The sequence below is a fragment of the Macaca fascicularis genome, chromosome 14 (assembly GCF_037993035.2).
Source record: "Macaca fascicularis isolate 582-1 chromosome 14, T2T-MFA8v1.1".
Taxonomy (NCBI): Eukaryota; Metazoa; Chordata; class Mammalia; order Primates; family Cercopithecidae; genus Macaca; species Macaca fascicularis.
The window spans coordinates 106,630,094-106,647,916 of NC_088388.1; the positions used below are offsets into that span (position 1 = coordinate 106,630,094).

At 39.0% G+C, this 17,823-nt stretch overlaps 1 protein-coding gene across 6 annotated transcripts in view; it reads left to right on the forward strand.

Moving 5' to 3' along the window:
• ELMOD1 (ELMO domain containing 1) overlaps positions 1-17,823 on the forward strand; it is a 75,229-nt gene that overhangs the window by 30,073 nt on the left and 27,333 nt on the right. For 2 of the 6 annotated variants that reach the window (XM_005579523.4, XM_074015154.1), the window contains exons 3-7: positions 4,106-4,241; positions 9,101-9,284; positions 9,422-9,450; positions 10,296-10,393; positions 14,376-14,505. In XM_005579523.4, the coding sequence (XP_005579580.1) occupies positions 9,140-9,284; positions 9,422-9,450; positions 10,296-10,393; positions 14,376-14,505 (402 nt within the window). In that variant the 5' untranslated portion in view covers positions 4,106-4,241; positions 9,101-9,139. The remainder of the gene's footprint in view (positions 1-4,105; positions 4,242-9,100; positions 9,285-9,421; positions 9,451-10,295; positions 10,394-14,375; positions 14,506-17,823) is intronic. The other 4 variants (XM_065528940.1, XM_074015153.1, XM_005579522.4 and 1 more) reach the window with 2 other exon arrangements.

Consider the following 17,823-nt stretch of genomic DNA (forward strand, 5'->3'; position numbering starts at 1 on the left):
TTGACTTCCGAGCTGTTTCTCATGTTTGTATCACATTACCCCATTACTGTGAGCCTACTGTGAGGTATTGTGGGTGATTCAAAAATGAATGTGAGGGCCAGGCATGGTGGCTCATGCCTGTAATCCCAGCACTTTGGGAGGCTGAGGCAGGCGGATCACCTGAGGTCAGGAGTTCAAGACCAGCCTGACCAACAAGGTGAAACCCCATCTCTACTAAAAATACAAAAATTGGTTGGTCATGGTGGCAGGTGCCTGTAATCCTAGCTACTAGGGATGCTGAGGCAGGAGAATCTCTTGAACCCGGGAGGCGGAGGTTGTCGTGAGCCGAGATCACACCACTGTACTCCAGCCTGGGCAACCAGAGCAAAACTCCATCTCAAAAATAAATGAATGTGAGATGTCTTTGTTCCAAAGTAACACACCACCTGGTAAGAGCCGAGGCGTATGCATACAAAACTAAGATATATAAAGGAATGCGATCAGTGACAGGTTACAGACATTTTGTGAAGGAATATTCACAAAACACTTCCTTGAGACAATGTTAAGAGAAAGGGGCCGGGCACGGTGGCTCAAGCCTGTAATCCCAGCACTTTGGGAGGCCGAGACGGGCGGATCACGAGGTCAGGAGATCGAGACCAGCCTGGCTAACACGGTGAAACCCCGTCTCTACTAAAAATACAAAAAACTAGCCGGGCGAGGTGGCGGGCGCCTGTAGTCCCAGCTATTTGGGAGGCTGAGGCAGGAGAATGGCATAAACCTGGGAGGCAGAGCTTGTAGTGAGCTGAGATCCGGCCACTGTACTCCAGCCTGGGTGACAGAGCGAGACTCTGTCTCAAAAAAAAAAAAAAAAAAAAAAAAAAAAGAGAGAGAAAGGAAGGACTAGGATTTTAATATTTTAAAATAAAGATGGAAGATGTGGGATGCTATAAACAAGGCCAAGAAGGCATGACTGATGCCATAAGCACTAGGTCCAAGTTTGTTAGATGTAGACCCTGTTTGGGGTGAGTAGAAGACGAGTTGCAAAAATCAAGTTAGGAGCAGTTCTTGGTCACCTTTGCAAGCACAGCATAAAGCAGCCCAGGGCATGGCAACGTTTTCACCCTGACTTAAAGAGCACCTCAAAGAGAAAGGAAAATTGGATAAAAAAATCTTTTCCCCTTGTAATACGTCTGGCCTTCTCTTAGAACCAGAAATCTACTCCAATCCCTTCACCTTATGTGTGAGAAAGAAGAAACCCAGAGAAGCAAAGTAACCTTTCCAAAGTCTCATAGTTCATAGAGGCAAATTGGGACTAGACTCCAAGTCTGACTTCCAGACAAGTTAGTCAAACTTTTTATTCAGCATGACCCACTTTCCATTGTTTTTGAAGAGCAGAAGGTGCGGGAACATGTAGTTGTTCCAGAATTTGATTAGCATTGCTTGAGGCATTGACTGAGCTTATAAGATATAGAAGCTAAGTCCTAAAAAGGGGAACGCTTATGGCCTATGCATCCAAATACCTCTCTCACTGTAGACTGGTACTTTCAGCTGTAGTGTTCTCTTTTTTATGGTACGTACATGTATGCATGTATATTTGTACATGTATGTGTGCTTATATATGACACATACATATATATAAACACAAATATGTACATATATACACACACATATATTTTAAATTATTTTGCTCCCTACATTAAAACAAACAAAAGCTGTGTCCACACTCTCACTGAAATATGTTAACCTGCATCTTTTTCTAGGCAATCTCCTGTAGGTGACCTTCCCAAAGTCTGCCCATTGCCCTCAAGCTGTTGTCGGAGATCTTCTGGGAGCTGGATCACGTACATTCCAGCTCTCCCACCCCTTGGCTTTCTCTCAGCTTTTCAGGGCCAACTCTTTGGCCACTTCGCTGTTTGTTAAGCTCTTCCCACAGAGCATGAGCAATATAACCGAAAGCCATGGGCACTCAATAAATGTTAGTTTGAATTTCATTCATTTACTCATTGGAATTTTTTTTTTTTAACTTTGTGTTCTAGGATACATGTGCACAACGTACAGGTTTGTTACATATGTATACATGTGCCATGTTGGTGTGCTGCACCCGTTAACTCGTCATTTACATTAGGTATATCTCCTAATGCTATCCCTCCCCCTCCCCCCACCCCACAACACGCCCCAGTGTGTGATGTTCCCCTTCCTGTGTCCAAGTGATCTCATTGTTCAGTTCCCACCTATGAGTGAGAACATGCTCACTGGAATATTCACTTTTGTTCTGAAGCAAGGAAGGCACGCTGATTTTCCAGACTGTTTCTGGCTGTCCTTGTGGGATGGCGAAGTTGACTTTCCTGTCCAACCTCAGAGGAATGTACTCTCTCTCTCTCTCCTCTGCCTCTCCAACACCTTGGGTGTTTTTCTTTTATAGAACTGTCACACTGTTTTTCAATGTTTTGTTTTTATTGTCCTTTTCCTTGCTAGACTATAAGCTCCTTGTGGACAGGGAGGTCATATGGCTTGCTGCGAAAATCAGTTCTTAACTCATGTTCACTTTTTCCACCGCCATATTTCCCACTCTCGTTTCTTCTGTACTGCATAGTCAGTCTAATTTTGTGTTTGGTTCTATGAAGGAATAAATAAAATAAATTGAAATACCTTTCAATTATCATTTTTCATTTTCCCCCAACTCATTTCAAATCTCTTTCTTTCAGCTGCTTTAGATCTTTAACAAAAATGAATTTGTTCACAATACTGAGCATGTCCTCTAACTGGGTTGTTTAAATTTTTTTGAATTATATTATGTAGCAAATTTATAATAATAACGGGCCTATTTCTTATCCCCTATAGAATATTTTGAACCCTATAATGGATGATGGAGCATGAATAATACCTTTGATGACTTTCCTTTATTTATATATTTACTTAATTTGAGTTGCCTTAAAAATAATTACCAATAAAAGTTTATATTTGAGGTTGCATTTAAATACTTTTAAAATGTCAAAGTATAATGTGTTATAATGTGTTCATTGCTTCTCCTTATAAATAAGTCAATAAAAATATTATCCAAAGAGTAAAAAATAACCTGATTTTAAAAAATAAATCTTGTAGCCAGGCACAGTGGCTCATCCCTGTAATCCTGGCACTTTGGGAGGCTGAGGTGGGCAGATTGCTTGAGCCCATGAGTTCAAGACCAACTTGGGCAACACAGCAAGACCCTGTCTTTATACAAAATACAAAAATTAGCCGAGCATGGTGGCGCACACCTGTAGTCCCAGCTACTCAGGAGGCTGAGGTAGGAGGACCACCTGAGCCCAGAGAGGTTGAGACTGCTTCAGCCTAGGCAACAGAGTAAGACTGTGTCTTGAAAAATAAATAAATAGAAATAAATCTTATAAAGTGTATTTATGCATCAAAATTTTAGTTGAATAATGATGTCGTTAATAAATTAAGAGAAACCTGTACCTCCTTTTCTTTGAAAGGAAAGGGTTACACTATAATTTATTTATTTTAATTGTTACACAATCAGCTAGTGCTCTGTAAGGCCTCAGATACCATTTCCCTGGAATGTATTATAAAAAGAGTGCCCTTTGCTACAGCAGTATAGTTTTGAATCACATTGATCCATGATAGATATATACCCCCCAATCCCCTTAATTTTTACGGTTCGGAAGTTAGTGTCATCTCTTCAGAAAAAGAATAATGGAAAAAAACCATAGGGCCCCACGCTATCTGGGCATGGGATCTTGGAACCTCTCACCTGCTCTATAGGAAGGAAGCACTCTTGTTTTCCTAGAGACCCACGGATGGTTTGTTTGTGTGATTTCACATTTCCAGTTCATGTACCAAGTCCTCTGCTGCCTCTCTTCCTAGCAGAGAGCTCTTAGAGAGATGGTCCTATTTACTCGGCAAAGTACCTACTGATAAGTTAATTCTCAGCTGATTGTCAGTGCCCCTGCTTAGGAACTTCAATGGAGCAACTAAATGAACTGCTGGGGACATTGAGCCACTTGCTCTTCTCTATGGTGTTTAGATGAAAAGTGTTTCATTTGGGAAAGTGTGGTTTGAACCAAGAACCATGATTATTTTTGTACGTATCTTTCATCAACAATAGTGTACTTTTTATTTATTACAGGATTTCTTCAAGCAAGAATTAACTTTCATTAGCACATTCATTGAAACTGTTCAAAATAAGCCACTTTTCTCTTATTGTTCCAAAAGAAGACGTCAGAGTCACAAATTTAAGATGATGGAGTAGTGTTGCATTACAGGTACCCACACCCCCTCACCCCACAGGCAAGGGGCTACATGGTTTTAGGTGCATTTCCTGTTTCGGAGGCCCCATCCCTCCTGAATGGATTCCTCTAACAAAGTGCCACAAGACAGGAGGTTGTTTTTATTTGGTAGCAGAGATATGATCCATTTTGAATAATTTACATTGGGTGGCTATTCTGGTTCAAACTAGAGAATGAATGTTAAATAATAAACGTGATCATGATTGCTTTATGGAAGAACACCGCTGTGAACTCAGCCATAAACATCACTCTGCAGCATATTAATAAAAGGTAGTAACAGAAAAGATTGGAAATGGAGCATGTGTAGTAGCTCTTATTATTGAATCAGATTCTCCCAGTGTTGAAGCAAGGCATTTGTCTTAGGAAGCTACAGTAGCTCTTTTTGGAACACTATCAAAAAGCTGTGGTTAAAAAACAGAAATAAACAAAAAACTGCTGCCTATGCATGTAGTTGTTAGAAAGAGGAGGTGGTGATCAGTATTTTCTCCATCTAGTCTTGAGGATTTAATTGTTGTTCCTACAAAATCTTAACAGATTTTTGTAGTAGTGAGTCAAGAATCTTCCATCAAAATGAAGAAAACTAAGTCTAACGTTATGAAGAAGAAAAGCCAATATTGCCCAATTAAAACTAATCTCATTGGTTTCCTGATTCAGCCTGGAAGGAAAAGGAGCAGAATCATAAACCCCCTGAGCAGAGGGTTCAGGAGGTGAAGAGGGGGTGAAACAGGAGGTGGAGATTAGTGCTGGTGCAAGAGAGAGTACGTGGGTTCTGTCTCACAGGTGCATTTGAAATGCCTCCTCCCAAAGCATGCAGTCATGAAAAAAAAAAGGGGGCATAAAACAAATGTAATTGAAAAGAGGAAAGGATACAATGAATCCCCAAAGCCTTAAACTCAAATAAGAAACAGATACACCTTTTCTCTCTCCCTTCCTTGTTCTCTTCCTTCCTCTCTCCCTCCTGTTCCTCCCTCCTGTTCCTCCCTTCCCTCTTGTCTCTACCTTCCCTTCCCTCTCCCCTTCCCCTTCCCCTTCCCCTTTTTACTTCCTTCCTTCCTTCTTTCCTTCCTTCTCTCCTTCCTTCCTTTCTTCCTTTCTTTCTTTTTCTTTCTTTCTTTCTTTTCTTTTTTCCTTTCTTTCTTTCTTTCTTTCTCTCTTTCTCTCTTTCTTCCTTTCTTTCCTAAACAACCACGGATTAGCTCAAGAGCATTTACAGATCTATTTCTTAATTGCTTCCTTTTAAAGGTAAACATGTCAAGCCAATAAAACATTCTCTAAAAATAGTTAATCATTTTTATTGTTCTGCTTTTGATGCTCAGCAGTTTTTTTCCATAAACTTTGTGATTTAGGGACTTAAATAGGTCCACATAATTTAAGAAGTGAGCTCCTGGCAGTATTTGATGGCAGCCTGAGTTGCTCAAGTGGAGGTTTTGAGGAGTTGGTCCTTTTATAAGGAAGCAAGTTGTCTATTGTTTCCAGAGTAAGGGATCACCCTGGTGTTTCCGTCTCTGACCATGATGTGCCTGGGCCAGGTTTATAACCTACACACAAAATAAATTACACCTGTCAAAACATAATTTGATCTGATGATCTGGATTAAAAAGAATATAGTAACTAGCATAGCAAGAAAATATGGTACCTGGCATAGCAAGCTGAGGTTTTAATTAAATATTTGTGGGCTTATTGGTCTATTAGAAAAATAAGGGGAGAAAATAGAATATTTCTTGGGTAGTAAGTAGCATTATCAGGTCCTGTTGGCCCAGGAATTATGAAAGAGCAAGCAGCATATAGATATCATTTCATAATTGAAATTGTTTATGACTATGTGAGAGAGATGTGATTTACCTCAGAGTGGTGAACCCTAAGAAATGATGCTTCATCCCTAACCCCCACTGTGGATTTCTCCTGGCTTTCATGTCTTTGACAGTATGAGCATCGTCAAGGAAGTTTTTTAAAAAGATAAAAGCAAACAGAATGTGGTGTCTTTTCTTCCTTTTGATGTAAGACTGTCTTGATGCAAAACAGTAACACAGCCATTTTCCTCATACACAAGGAGGCCAGTGGGAGAAATTAGAGTTGGGCCGTAGGTAACTCTATATATGGACACTTCCTGCCACTTAGGATGACACTTCTAGGTCTCAAGCCTCCTTTTTGTGTAGACCTGATACAGAGGTCACAGGGAAAACATTTTGTAGCTTAATTGAAGCTGTATTTGATGCCTTGGAACCTGAATAGGAAGAATACGGAGACACTCCAGGAACAATCATAAGGGTCCTCTTCTCTAGGAAGATTTAGTACAAACAGAACTGGATTATCACATAGTTTCACTTGTGCTAGAGTTCTGCCACACGAAAAGGTAGCTTCTGTTGAGCTGCAAGCCCACAGATGGGGTGGACTTCCCTGAAAATTGCACATGGAACAGATATTAGGGAAAGCTTTTATCTTTGACTTAGTAATTAATAGTATATATTAATATGTGAATGTATATACATATATATCCCAGTACTGAATATCATTACCATTTGGCTGGGGACCAGTTAACAAGGTATTGCTCAATTTTTTTTTTTTTTTTTTTGGCATAGCTATCCAGTAGTTAGAAAATGAAAAACATTTTCCAAGACAGCAAGCTGAGGTTTTTTTATTTGCTTGTTTTTGAAACAGAGACTCTCTGTCGCCAGGCTGGAGTACAGTGGTGCGATCTGGGCTCACTGCAACCTCCACCTCCTGGGTTCAAGCAATTCTCCAGCCTCAGCCTCCCGAGTAGCTGGGACTACAGGCATGCACCACCTACCCAGCTAATTTTTGTATTTTTAGTAGAGAGGTTTTACCATGTTGGCCGGGATGGTCTTGACCTCGTGACCTCGTGATCCACCCACCTCGGCCTCCCAAAGTGCTGAGATTACAGGCGTGAGCCACCACGCCCAGCCCTGAGGTTTTATAAATCTTCTCACTTGTTTAATTAAAATATCCCACTAAATTTATTTTTAGGGCTACTGGGTTTTGTTGTTGTTGTTGTTTGGGGTGTTTTTTTTTTTTTTTGGAAGCTGTTAAACTAAATCCTAACCAATCTTAGAATATATTTGACTAGAACAGTTGAATGTTAGGCTTTACAATATGGTAAATCCATTTTTGTCTTTCAGCAGAATCTGGTTGACTTTGTACTGACTATACATGGAAATTTTATATGCACTTTTATAATGGCTTTTGGTGATCATTTTATGTATCGTAATTTTAGTTATAATTTTCATTTTTTAAATAAAATAATACATATTTGTTACAAAAATGTTCTTAAAAAAGAAAATAAAAATTACTGATTATTTTATTACCAATGAATACCACTGTTAACATTTTTGTTGTATATCCTGCTTTATAGGATACTATTAAAATTTTTTGTTTTATTTTTTAAAGGAAAAGCAGATTATCCCATACATATTTCTTTTTAACTTTTTTTCTACTTGATAAACATATCATGGACATTTTCATGTTATTAGATATTCTAGGACATAATCTTGTTGCCTGCAAAACATTCCATTATGTTATCTCAGTATAGCAGCTTGGTTGTTTTGTACTGTTTCTTTCCATTTCCTTTATAAGGTATAAACCCCATGCCTTTGTGCAAATCAGATTGTTCGAGTTTTTATTTTTAACACAAGGCTGTTGAAGATATTGGAACCAGAGCAATTTGAGGAAAGGAATACAGCCAAGGTTTTGATTCTTTTTCAGGGGTGGATCACATTGTGGAGGCTACTAGTTAACTACTCCAGTATATCTGAGTGACCACGCATCACCTTATTTTAGAACTGGAAGGAATTAGTGAACTTTTGATAATAAAGAAAAATCTTTTCCAAATAACACCAAAAGGAAGTAATATAAATAATTCTGCCTCCTGGGAATGTACAGTACAAAGAGAAGATAGGTTGAATATATAAGTTCCCAGATAATAAGTCCTCTTTACCACTAAAGCTTGAGTCATTTTTGAAATTCTGAACCATACCATGAAATAGTAGGCACTCACATTTTTAAAATTAAAAGTCATCATTAAAGATGGACTTACATGGGCCATAGATGTGTGAATAAGGACATGACTGGTGACAATATAGTTCGTCATTTGTTGAGGTATTGCTGGAATGAGGTATGGTGTACAGTAAAGAAAACTTTCTTCAGCAAGAGCCAAGAACAAACTTCTCAAGAGGAGTTTTTGAAACATTTAAATCACAGAAAGTTGTCACCTCTAGGAAAATCAAAGGTCAATGGTGCTTGTTCAGTGAATTGATGAGAAGGGCTTCTGACAAGGTCAGGGAATGTTAGGATAGGTCGGCAGAAAAGGCAGGTGGCCACAACCAAGTCCTCAAGGAGGTCTGCAATGCCTAAGGGAAAGCAGAGGGAGACAGCAAGGGAAGAATCAAATAGTGGGTTTGGTGGAGGGTAAGGAGGGCACTAGAGAGGGGCTGGAAATGGAGAAGGGCAAGCTGAGAGGCTGTTCATGGAGGCAAAAGAGTAAAGCATGTTCTTCCCCCCATCAAAGGGAGGGGCGACTCCTAAAACACAAGCAGTATTAAAGGATTCTGTTTTCAAGGCACTCATTTATTTCCAAGATGTTTTTAGGCAAAGGAGGGAAAAGAAAAGATTCTAATGCTTCATCCTCCGTTTGTTGGAATATCAAATTTACTAGAATAGAAAATTCTGGAGTTTCTTACAGCCATAGTAAGTGTAGCTACTGCAAAATAAAGTAGCATGGGACTAGAAACATATGTTAAGTATAAGGTGATTTTTCTAACCCCGATTTTCTCCCGGGCTTCTTTTCTTGCTGGTGGTGGCTGCTTTCTCTTTTCTTCCAGAGTTCTATTGGAAGGGTGCTGTCTTTTGTTTTTCACAGAATGTTGATCCAGGTATGCCTGTATTTTTACTGTAAATTTCTGTGGCGCTGCCTGAAATTTGTAATGAGGAAGCTAACTGGAAGATGTGAACTACAGCGGATCTGTTACAATACCAAGCCAGGAGCTTCTAGAACCATGAAAATCGGTAAGCCTGAGACAAAGAAGTAAGCAAAAGGTAGAGTTGGTAGGATAGAGGATACAATGTTATCTTTCAGTGTAGTAATTCTAAACCATGTGTAAAGGATAATCTTTGAGTGACTGTTTTTGTTACTGCTTTCACAGAAACATCACTGAGGGATTCTAAAAGTAAGGTAAGTAAAATTATTTTTCAGCAGCTTTTTTTTTCACTTGGAGGCTTACCTCTATCCTAAGAAGTGAAAATTCTAAGAAACCAAAATACAGCATTGGCTAGGAAAACTGCCAACTGAGAAGAAATAATCATTTGCCCATTACAAACCACTGTACTATTTACATGAGAACAGCCACTGTATGTGAATTTCTAGGCAGGTTTGTGAACTACTTATTACTTTATTGTCAAATGAACCCTTTCTTATACCTCTTCCCACATCATAAAATAAATATTCCTTGAACATGGGAACAATATTAACTCCCTACTATTTCCTCAATATTGAAATCATTTAACATTATACTGAAGATTTTTCAATAATATCAAAGAAGCTACTACGCTAGCTTTTATAGCATAGTGGAGCATCCACATAAGAAAGAAAACCTGTTTTCTTTTTCAAGGTTCTTGATAATTTGATCTTATTAATTTTGGCATCCTGAAGACTATCTCCCCCATGTGCCTCACTCTTTAGTCATAAACTTAATGCCCATTAACAATAGAAACTATGTTGGGCAAGGAAATGAAAATATTACATTTCAATATAGGTAGCTTGAAACAGGAAAATGGTAAGAACAAAACCAAAAAAATTGTATGTGTTTTCCTGATTAAAGTAATCAGGAAAATTGCACTGCCACCCCCATTGTGAAAACGTCAAATTTATTAGAATTCAAGTACACTAAATCAATTTTTGCTTTTAACTTAAATCTTCATATAGAAGCTTAAGCGAATGCTTGAAGCCTGTATCCCAGTAGATACTGATTAAGCCTCTGGTGTTAATGAAAAGAAAACTGATTGAAACATGTTTTCCAGCTGTTGCAGACTTCTGTGAGTGTTCACCCTGACGCTATTGAAAAAACTATAGAAGATATCATGGAACTGAAAAAAATTAATCCTGACATAAATCCACAGTAAGAATATGTTTCTTATGTCAGAAGTACAGAACACAAGTCATATGGCCACAAATTTAGTGTTTCTCTGTCTCCTCTCTTTTTTCCCCTCCCTCTCTCCCTAAAATAATCATCTGCCATTTTTTGACTTTCAGATAAAGAATAGAGAAAAAAAGTACCTTTTTCATGTTTGTAAATGGCAGCAACTTTGTACTTCCTTTGTGGCTTATGCTTCTCAGATGCAATGAATGTAAGAAATGTGATGGGTGCCCCGATAGAGAAAGATGAGTCCATTCATCAGCAATCACTCCATCTGATGCCTGTGTTTTACACTAACAGTAAATGTTCAAATTGTAAATGTGCTTAAGCTGATTCTGTTTCATCTAGAATAGTCCTTCACTTCCTTCATGAATATTACTTTATGACAGACTGAGAATCTTGGAGACCATTTCTACCTGCTTGTCAAGAAGACAGGCATGTGTGGGAGGGAGAAATGGTTTTTATATGAAGACTTTAGAACTTCCTAATTTATTCCTCTCATCTTGGAAGTATTAAAATGCATTTGGCAATGTTCGTGACATTTAAAATTAGCTTCATATTTTCCACTGGGTACAGCAATTTTTCAGTAAAATTTTACACTAAAGACACTGAGTAGAATAAATTCCAAACGCAGATATATTTAGAGAAGGTTTTCGGTTGGTAATAATCAAACTGTCTTTTAGATGTTCGTGTCTGAGAACTTCAGATGTTACCTTTGAGAAAGGCTTTTATTAATAATTACAGGAACTGTAGCTGAAGGGAATTTCAGAGCATACTTGCATAGGTCTCCGTCTTGGAAGGATTTTAGATATTAGCTATCCAGGGGCTCGTCACAAAAACTCCATTTTCACCTGGTCTCCATAGCGTTCTTCGGCAGCCACTTCAGTTCATTAGCTGCCTTTTGCCTATTCCGCTACCAAAGGTTGATTTACTTATATAGTAAATGTCTTTTTGAAACCTTCTAACATATATTTTATTCCTCTGGGAAGGTGATAAGAAGGCAATTCATTATAAATAAGATTGAACGAAAAATTTAAGACTACAACTGGGCAAGAGGGACATATGAGTCCTGTAATAATCATGTTTAGAGATTGGATTAGATTTAGTAGCATATCTTTTCTATGAAAGTTATATAAGGTGCATTCAAGAGCATTTCTTTGCCATCCATTCTCTTGTTCTCATTTTTTTAAAAGACCCTTTTAGGTTCAGGTTGAGGATCCCGAATCTGAAAATCCAAAATCTGAAACTTTTGGGCATTGACAGGATGCCCCAAGTGGAAGATTCCATAGGTGACCTTGTATGATAGATTGCATCTGTTATTTAAAATGTTGTATAAAATTACCTTCAGACTATGTGTATAAGGTGTATATGAAACACAAATGAATTTCATGCTTAGACTTGTGTCCCATCCCCGAGATATCTCATTATGTATATGCAAATATTCCAAAATCTGAAACACGTCTGATCCCAAGCATGTCAGATAAGGGTTACTCAACCTGTCGTATTTTTTTTTTAATCTCCATGTGGATTCTAATGCCTTTTTTTCCAGGGTAACATTGATAAGCTTGATATAAAAAAATTAAATACTTTCCTGAGAAAACAAATAGCTTAGAGATGGGGAAACACTTTGTAACTTACCAGACTGTTACTACTATTAACCTCGCTTGTTTTAATTACATTTTTTTTAAGTGCTGCTTATGGTGGCACTAAAAATTACGAAAGAGAAAATTTATTTATTTATTTTAATTTTTTTTTTTTTTTTTTTTTTTTTTTTTTGAGACAAGAGTCTTGCTCTGTCACCCAGGCTGGAGTGCAATGGTGTAGTTTAGGCTCACTGCAACCTCTGTCTCCTGGGTTCAAGTGATTCTCCTGCCTCAGCCTCCCAAGTGGCTGGGACTAGAGGCACGTGCCATCACATCTGGCTAATTTTTGTATTTTTAGTAAAGATGGGGTTTTACCATGTTGGCCACGCTTGTCTCAAATCCCAGACCTTGTGATCCGCCTGCCTCTGCCTCCCAAAGTGCTGGGATTACAGGCGTGAGACACCGCGCCCGACCTGAGAAAATTTAATTGACTTTCCTTATTCCTGCCTCTTGCATTCCTTCCATTCTCCTCTTTCCCTCAAAATTAACTCTCTTCTCCATCCTACATAGACTTTCTGGGTGAGTAGTGCTATGGTGCCCTTTCCTAAATTTTAATATCTGACCTAGTTGTTTGGTGCTATGGTAACAAGTAATGATGAAAGCCACTCATTGAATACGACTTTATTAAAGTTCAGTACTCCTAGGCTGTCTGACTGTCCTGTAAGTTTAGAGCAGGTACACAGTTCTAAGTTCTGTTGCCTTCAACTTGAGATTTAACATCTGTGCATGTCATTTACCCCTGAAAAAAATATGATGATGTACAGTGATTATAATGACCACCACCACACCACAGCAACATGCTCAAAGTCCGTGAGTGAACAAGACAAAAGACTAGATTGGAGAGTATCAATTGCCAATGTTCAGCCATTTTTGAGCCACAGAAAATACATGACTCTAAAGAATTTAGGAGGAAAAGATAAACATGAAGTACTACTTTTAGACCTTCAGATTCTACCTTACTTTAGAGGCTGTAGAAAGGGAAAACAGCATTCTGATCACAGAAAGTAATGATCCTCTGTGTGTTATAGTTGCCAGATTGTTTTCTGTTCTAGTGATATGCTTTAACGGTACTATTATTCAAATAGTGTACATTCAGAGAGAACTGAGAGCGATCATAAAACATCTGAAAACCGGCTGGGCACGGTGGCTCATGCCTGTAATCCCAGCACTTTGGGAGGCAGAGGGAGGTCACCCGAGGTCAGGAGTTTGAGACCGGCCTGGCCACACATGGCGAAACCCCATCTTTATTAAAAAAATATAAAAATTAACTGGGTGTAGTGGTGGGCACCTGTAATCCCAGCCACTCGGGAGGCTAGGGCAGGAGAATCGCTAGAACTCAGGAGGCGGAGGTTGCAGTGAGCCAAGATTGTACCACTGCACTCCAGCCTGGGCGACAGAGTGAGCCTCTGTCTCAAAACCTAAAAAATAAAAATAAAATAAAACATCTGAAAACCATGTCCCATGAGAGGCAATTGAAGAAATAAGATTTCTGTTTTCCCTAGAGATTAGAAGAATCACTATCTTAAATAGTCATGGCAGGGGAAAGGTGGAAATAAATTTGCTCAGAGAAAAGAATTTGAACCGTTTGATCATAAGCAAAGCAGATTTTGTTTCAGCACAAGAAAAGGTGTTCAGACAACTACAGCTGGTCAGAATGTAATAGAACATCTTGTAAAGTTGTAACTACCCTCTTAGCACTGTCTCCCCTGAGGAGGACATTCCCAAGTGGAGGTGGTGGTGTTATTGTTACTTTGTTTCTCTTCATTTTGTTCTGATTTTTTTTCCTTGAAGCCCCTAAGGGTTTTTTCAGTTGTCCTCACCCTCGTTCTCTTCCACACATCTTTCTAAAGTAATTCTGATATGACCGCCTAGGGGGGTGCTATATAATCCCTAAGAGTCCAGTATTACCTATAATTTCAAGTAACCTGCATAAAGAAATCCCTTGTGGGTTTTTGTTTGGTTTGGTTTGGTTTGGTTTTGGTAGAGATAGGATGTTGCTTTGTTGCCTGGGCTGGTTTTGAACTCCTGGCTTCAAGCAATCCTCCCATCTTGGCCTCAGAAATTCCTTATTTTTAAGCCATACCATTGCAATTTAGCTGTAGAAAAAGTCAGACTTTGAGGCAAATTTTAGCCAGGTTCTACAGTTGTCCATGTGGAGATTTAATAAGAATTGTGCTTCTATTAAATAGATCATCTTTGAGCAATTTTCCCTGAATATTACATTAATATGAAAAGTTCTATCATGCATACATCAAGTGAACAAATGCCAAAGTGATGCCCTGTTCTTCCTTGTGTGTCTCCTCTGTTTTTGAACATCCTAGGCTGGGAATCTCTCTTCAGGCTTGCCTTCTGCAAATCGTTGGGTACAGGAACCTTATTGCAGATGTGGAAAAACTGCGTAGAGAGCCCTATGATTCTGATAATCCCCAACATGAAGAAATGCTTTTGAAGGTTAGTGCTTGAACACATTTCAGTTCTTCATCTAAGTCAGCTGACATTTGCCAGGCACCTGCTATGTGCCAGGCACTGCTCTGTACATCAGGGGTACAAAGATGGATGAGACACGGGCCCCTGACTGGTTGGTAAGGTCAAGTTTTCTTGCTGGTTCAGGTGTTGGAAGTAAATTTTTCATCAGAAAATTCCTGTGAGAAGTTAAGTCCAAAGCCAATTTTCTTTTGTAATCTGAGAAAGCATCAGAGGTGATTTCTGTGGGCTCTCGCATTTGGCTTCAGTTTAGATTGTTTAACATGCATTGAAAGCCAACAGGAGAAATAGCATTTGTCAAAGAGTGACTTGGGATTCCCATTTATGACTTTTAATACACATCAGAGAAGATAAAGTCGGTTTCTGCCTCAGCAACGGCCCTCTTGGGAAATTACCCAAGATCTTAATGCTGATTATTTATGCATGCAACTTAGAGAGTATTAGAAGAGGTAAAGGTTTATATTTGGCACACTAGAACTTCTGGAGAAATAATATGAAGTTATGAATACTGCTGGCTGTCAAAGCAAAAGCTTAAAAATCTTACAGGATCTGATGGTGTATTAAAAAACATCAGTAATACTTTCCCTCAAAACACTGAGTTTGGGGCTAAAGAAATTAAGACCCCCCAATAATTAAGACTACCCTTAAGAACTACATACTTACCAGAAATGTTTTATAAATTCATTTCTGAAAACAGATGCTTCTTTAGAATTAGAGTGCATTAGGGTACTTCCTTGCCTTTTCTTAGAATTCAAAAAGGCAGTAACAAAACTGTAAGAAAACATTTGTTTAGCTGCCTTTATTTTATTGAAAAATGTCAACAGAACATGTAATTTCAAAAATGTATCCTGTTGTGTTTTTGTGTGAAGGAGTGTGTTTTTATGTATGTAAGTACTTAAGCAAATGACTCATTTGTCTCTGTTAATTAGTGCTGGATCTGATGTAAATCATTAAAAATTAAAGATACCTCATTCTTGGCAATAGTTTTTCTTCTTCCTTTTCTCCCTGCTGAAGTTTAGCTAACCTGCTGACTGAATTTTATCTCTTTGTATTGCCTTTTTTTTTTTCTGACCATTTTCTGATGGAGGTAGTTCAACAAAATTACCCAAACATAGGAAATAAGAGGTGACAGAGAAAAAAGGTGTTGTAATTAACCAATAGTCACAAGAGCCTGAACAATGTATTAGAATAGCTGAGGTTCCCTCAGAATGAGTGACATCCAGGTGCCTGCTAGGCACCATCTTTAGCTGATCTCTTGTATGTGGGCTGGCACATAGTAGGTTTTCAACAAATATGAGTGAATGCATGAATTATTATAGTTCATTAGCTACATCTCAAGAACTTGTATATGACTTTCATCTGTGGCTATGATTAGATTATGTGTTATTTAAACTGTCAGCTATATGAGGTAGGCAAGGAAATGGTGGCTATCTTTATTTTAGAGATGAGAAAACTGTAAGCATTTTAGCTCAGGTTCTCATTCACATGTCTGGTAAATTATAAAGTCAGGGCTGTTCATTACTGCATTAGGTACTTTGGGGAAAGGCATCATTTCTGCCCTCAAGTGGCTTACAATCCAATTGGGGCATATTCTACATCTTCAAAAAAACATCACTAAATCTGGCCAGATGTGGTGGCTCACGCCTGTAATCCCAGCACTTTGGGAGGCTGAGGTGGCTGGATCACTTGAGGTCAGGAGTTTGAGACCAGCCTGGCCTACATGGTGAAACCCTGTCTCTACTAAAAATACGAAAATTAGCCAGGCACAGTAGCAGATGCCTGTAATCCCAGGTACTCAGGAGGCTAAGGCAGGAGAATTGCTTGAACCCAAGAGGCAGAGGTTGCAATGAGCCCAGATCGCACCACTGCACTCCAGCTTGGGTGACAGAGCAAGATGCCATCTCAAAAAACAAACAAACAAAAATCACTAAATCTTATCCATACAGCACCCTAAGGTATCTTTGAAATGTTTTCCATGCCCAATGCCTTATTCTAGCCATCATCTCCAACTTGGGCTGTGACAGCCTTTTAATTATGCCAGTAACTGTTAGATTCTTCCCTCACATCATCCGAAATACTGTTGGAGGGATTTTTTTTTTCTCAAAACACAGATATATTCATTGTTATTCCCTAGACTAGAAATTTCAGGCTATGTCCTATAGTAGAAAGCCCACGCATCTTAGCATGTCATTTTGGAGGCTTTCCAATGTATTTCTTGAAGCTACAGCTCCTGTATCCTCATCACATATAGTACATTTCTGCCATGCTCTGCCATTCACCATGACCCAGAATAAGCCGTGCCATCCCATATGCCCAGGAATTTGTTCATGCTGTTCCCTCTGTTACCTATTACTGTCACTGCAGAAGCCAGCTTGTTTTTTAAATCCTTACTCACAGAATTTTGAAATCTTCACTAGCTCCCCAAGCAAACTTAGGAGTGGGAATCTTTGTTCTCTTCTTCAGTTTGTTCAAGTTTCAAGTATGATAATAAAATCAGAAATAATAAAACATTAATTGAGTGTTCAGTATGTGCCAATTGTTACAGTCAGTGTTTTCTGGCATTATTTCATTTCATTATCACAGTAGCCTTGTGGTGCTACACTGCTCTTATCTTCATTTTTCAGATGAGGAAACTGAAGCTGAGCAGTGAAGTGGCTGTGCGAGCTCACATAGCGTGGTAGCTAAGCGCTCTGAGCTACCACACTGCACTAGGTCTTGAGAGACAAACCACATCTTGTTCACATTTGTCTTTCCAGGTCTGACCCATGGTTTGTGTTTCACTGCCTGAGCTTAAGCTTCTTCATCTTTAAAATGGGTCATAATACCCTTGTTAGCTACTTCACAGAACCGTTTAGAGCAAAAGTCAGCAAACCAAGGCCTGCAAACCAAATTTGGCATACCACCCATTTTACAAGTAATATTTGCAGTACAGCCACATGCATTTGTGTGTGGCATTTATAGCTGCTATGGCTGCTGTCCTAGTTTAAAGGCAAAGTTAAGTAGTTACAACAGAGACCATACAGCTCATAAAGCCTAAAATATTTGTCAAGTGGTCTTTTACAAAGTTTGTGCCCAGGCACAGTGGCTCACACCTGTAATCCCACCACTCTGGGAAGCTGAGGCAGGAGGGTCACTTGAGCCCAGGAGTTCAAGACCAGCCTGAGCAACATAGCAAGACCCCATCTCCACACACAAAAAAAATTTAATAAATAGCTGGGCATGGTGATGTCCACCTGTAGTACCAGTTACTTGGGAGGCTGAGGCAGGAGGATCACTTATGCCCAG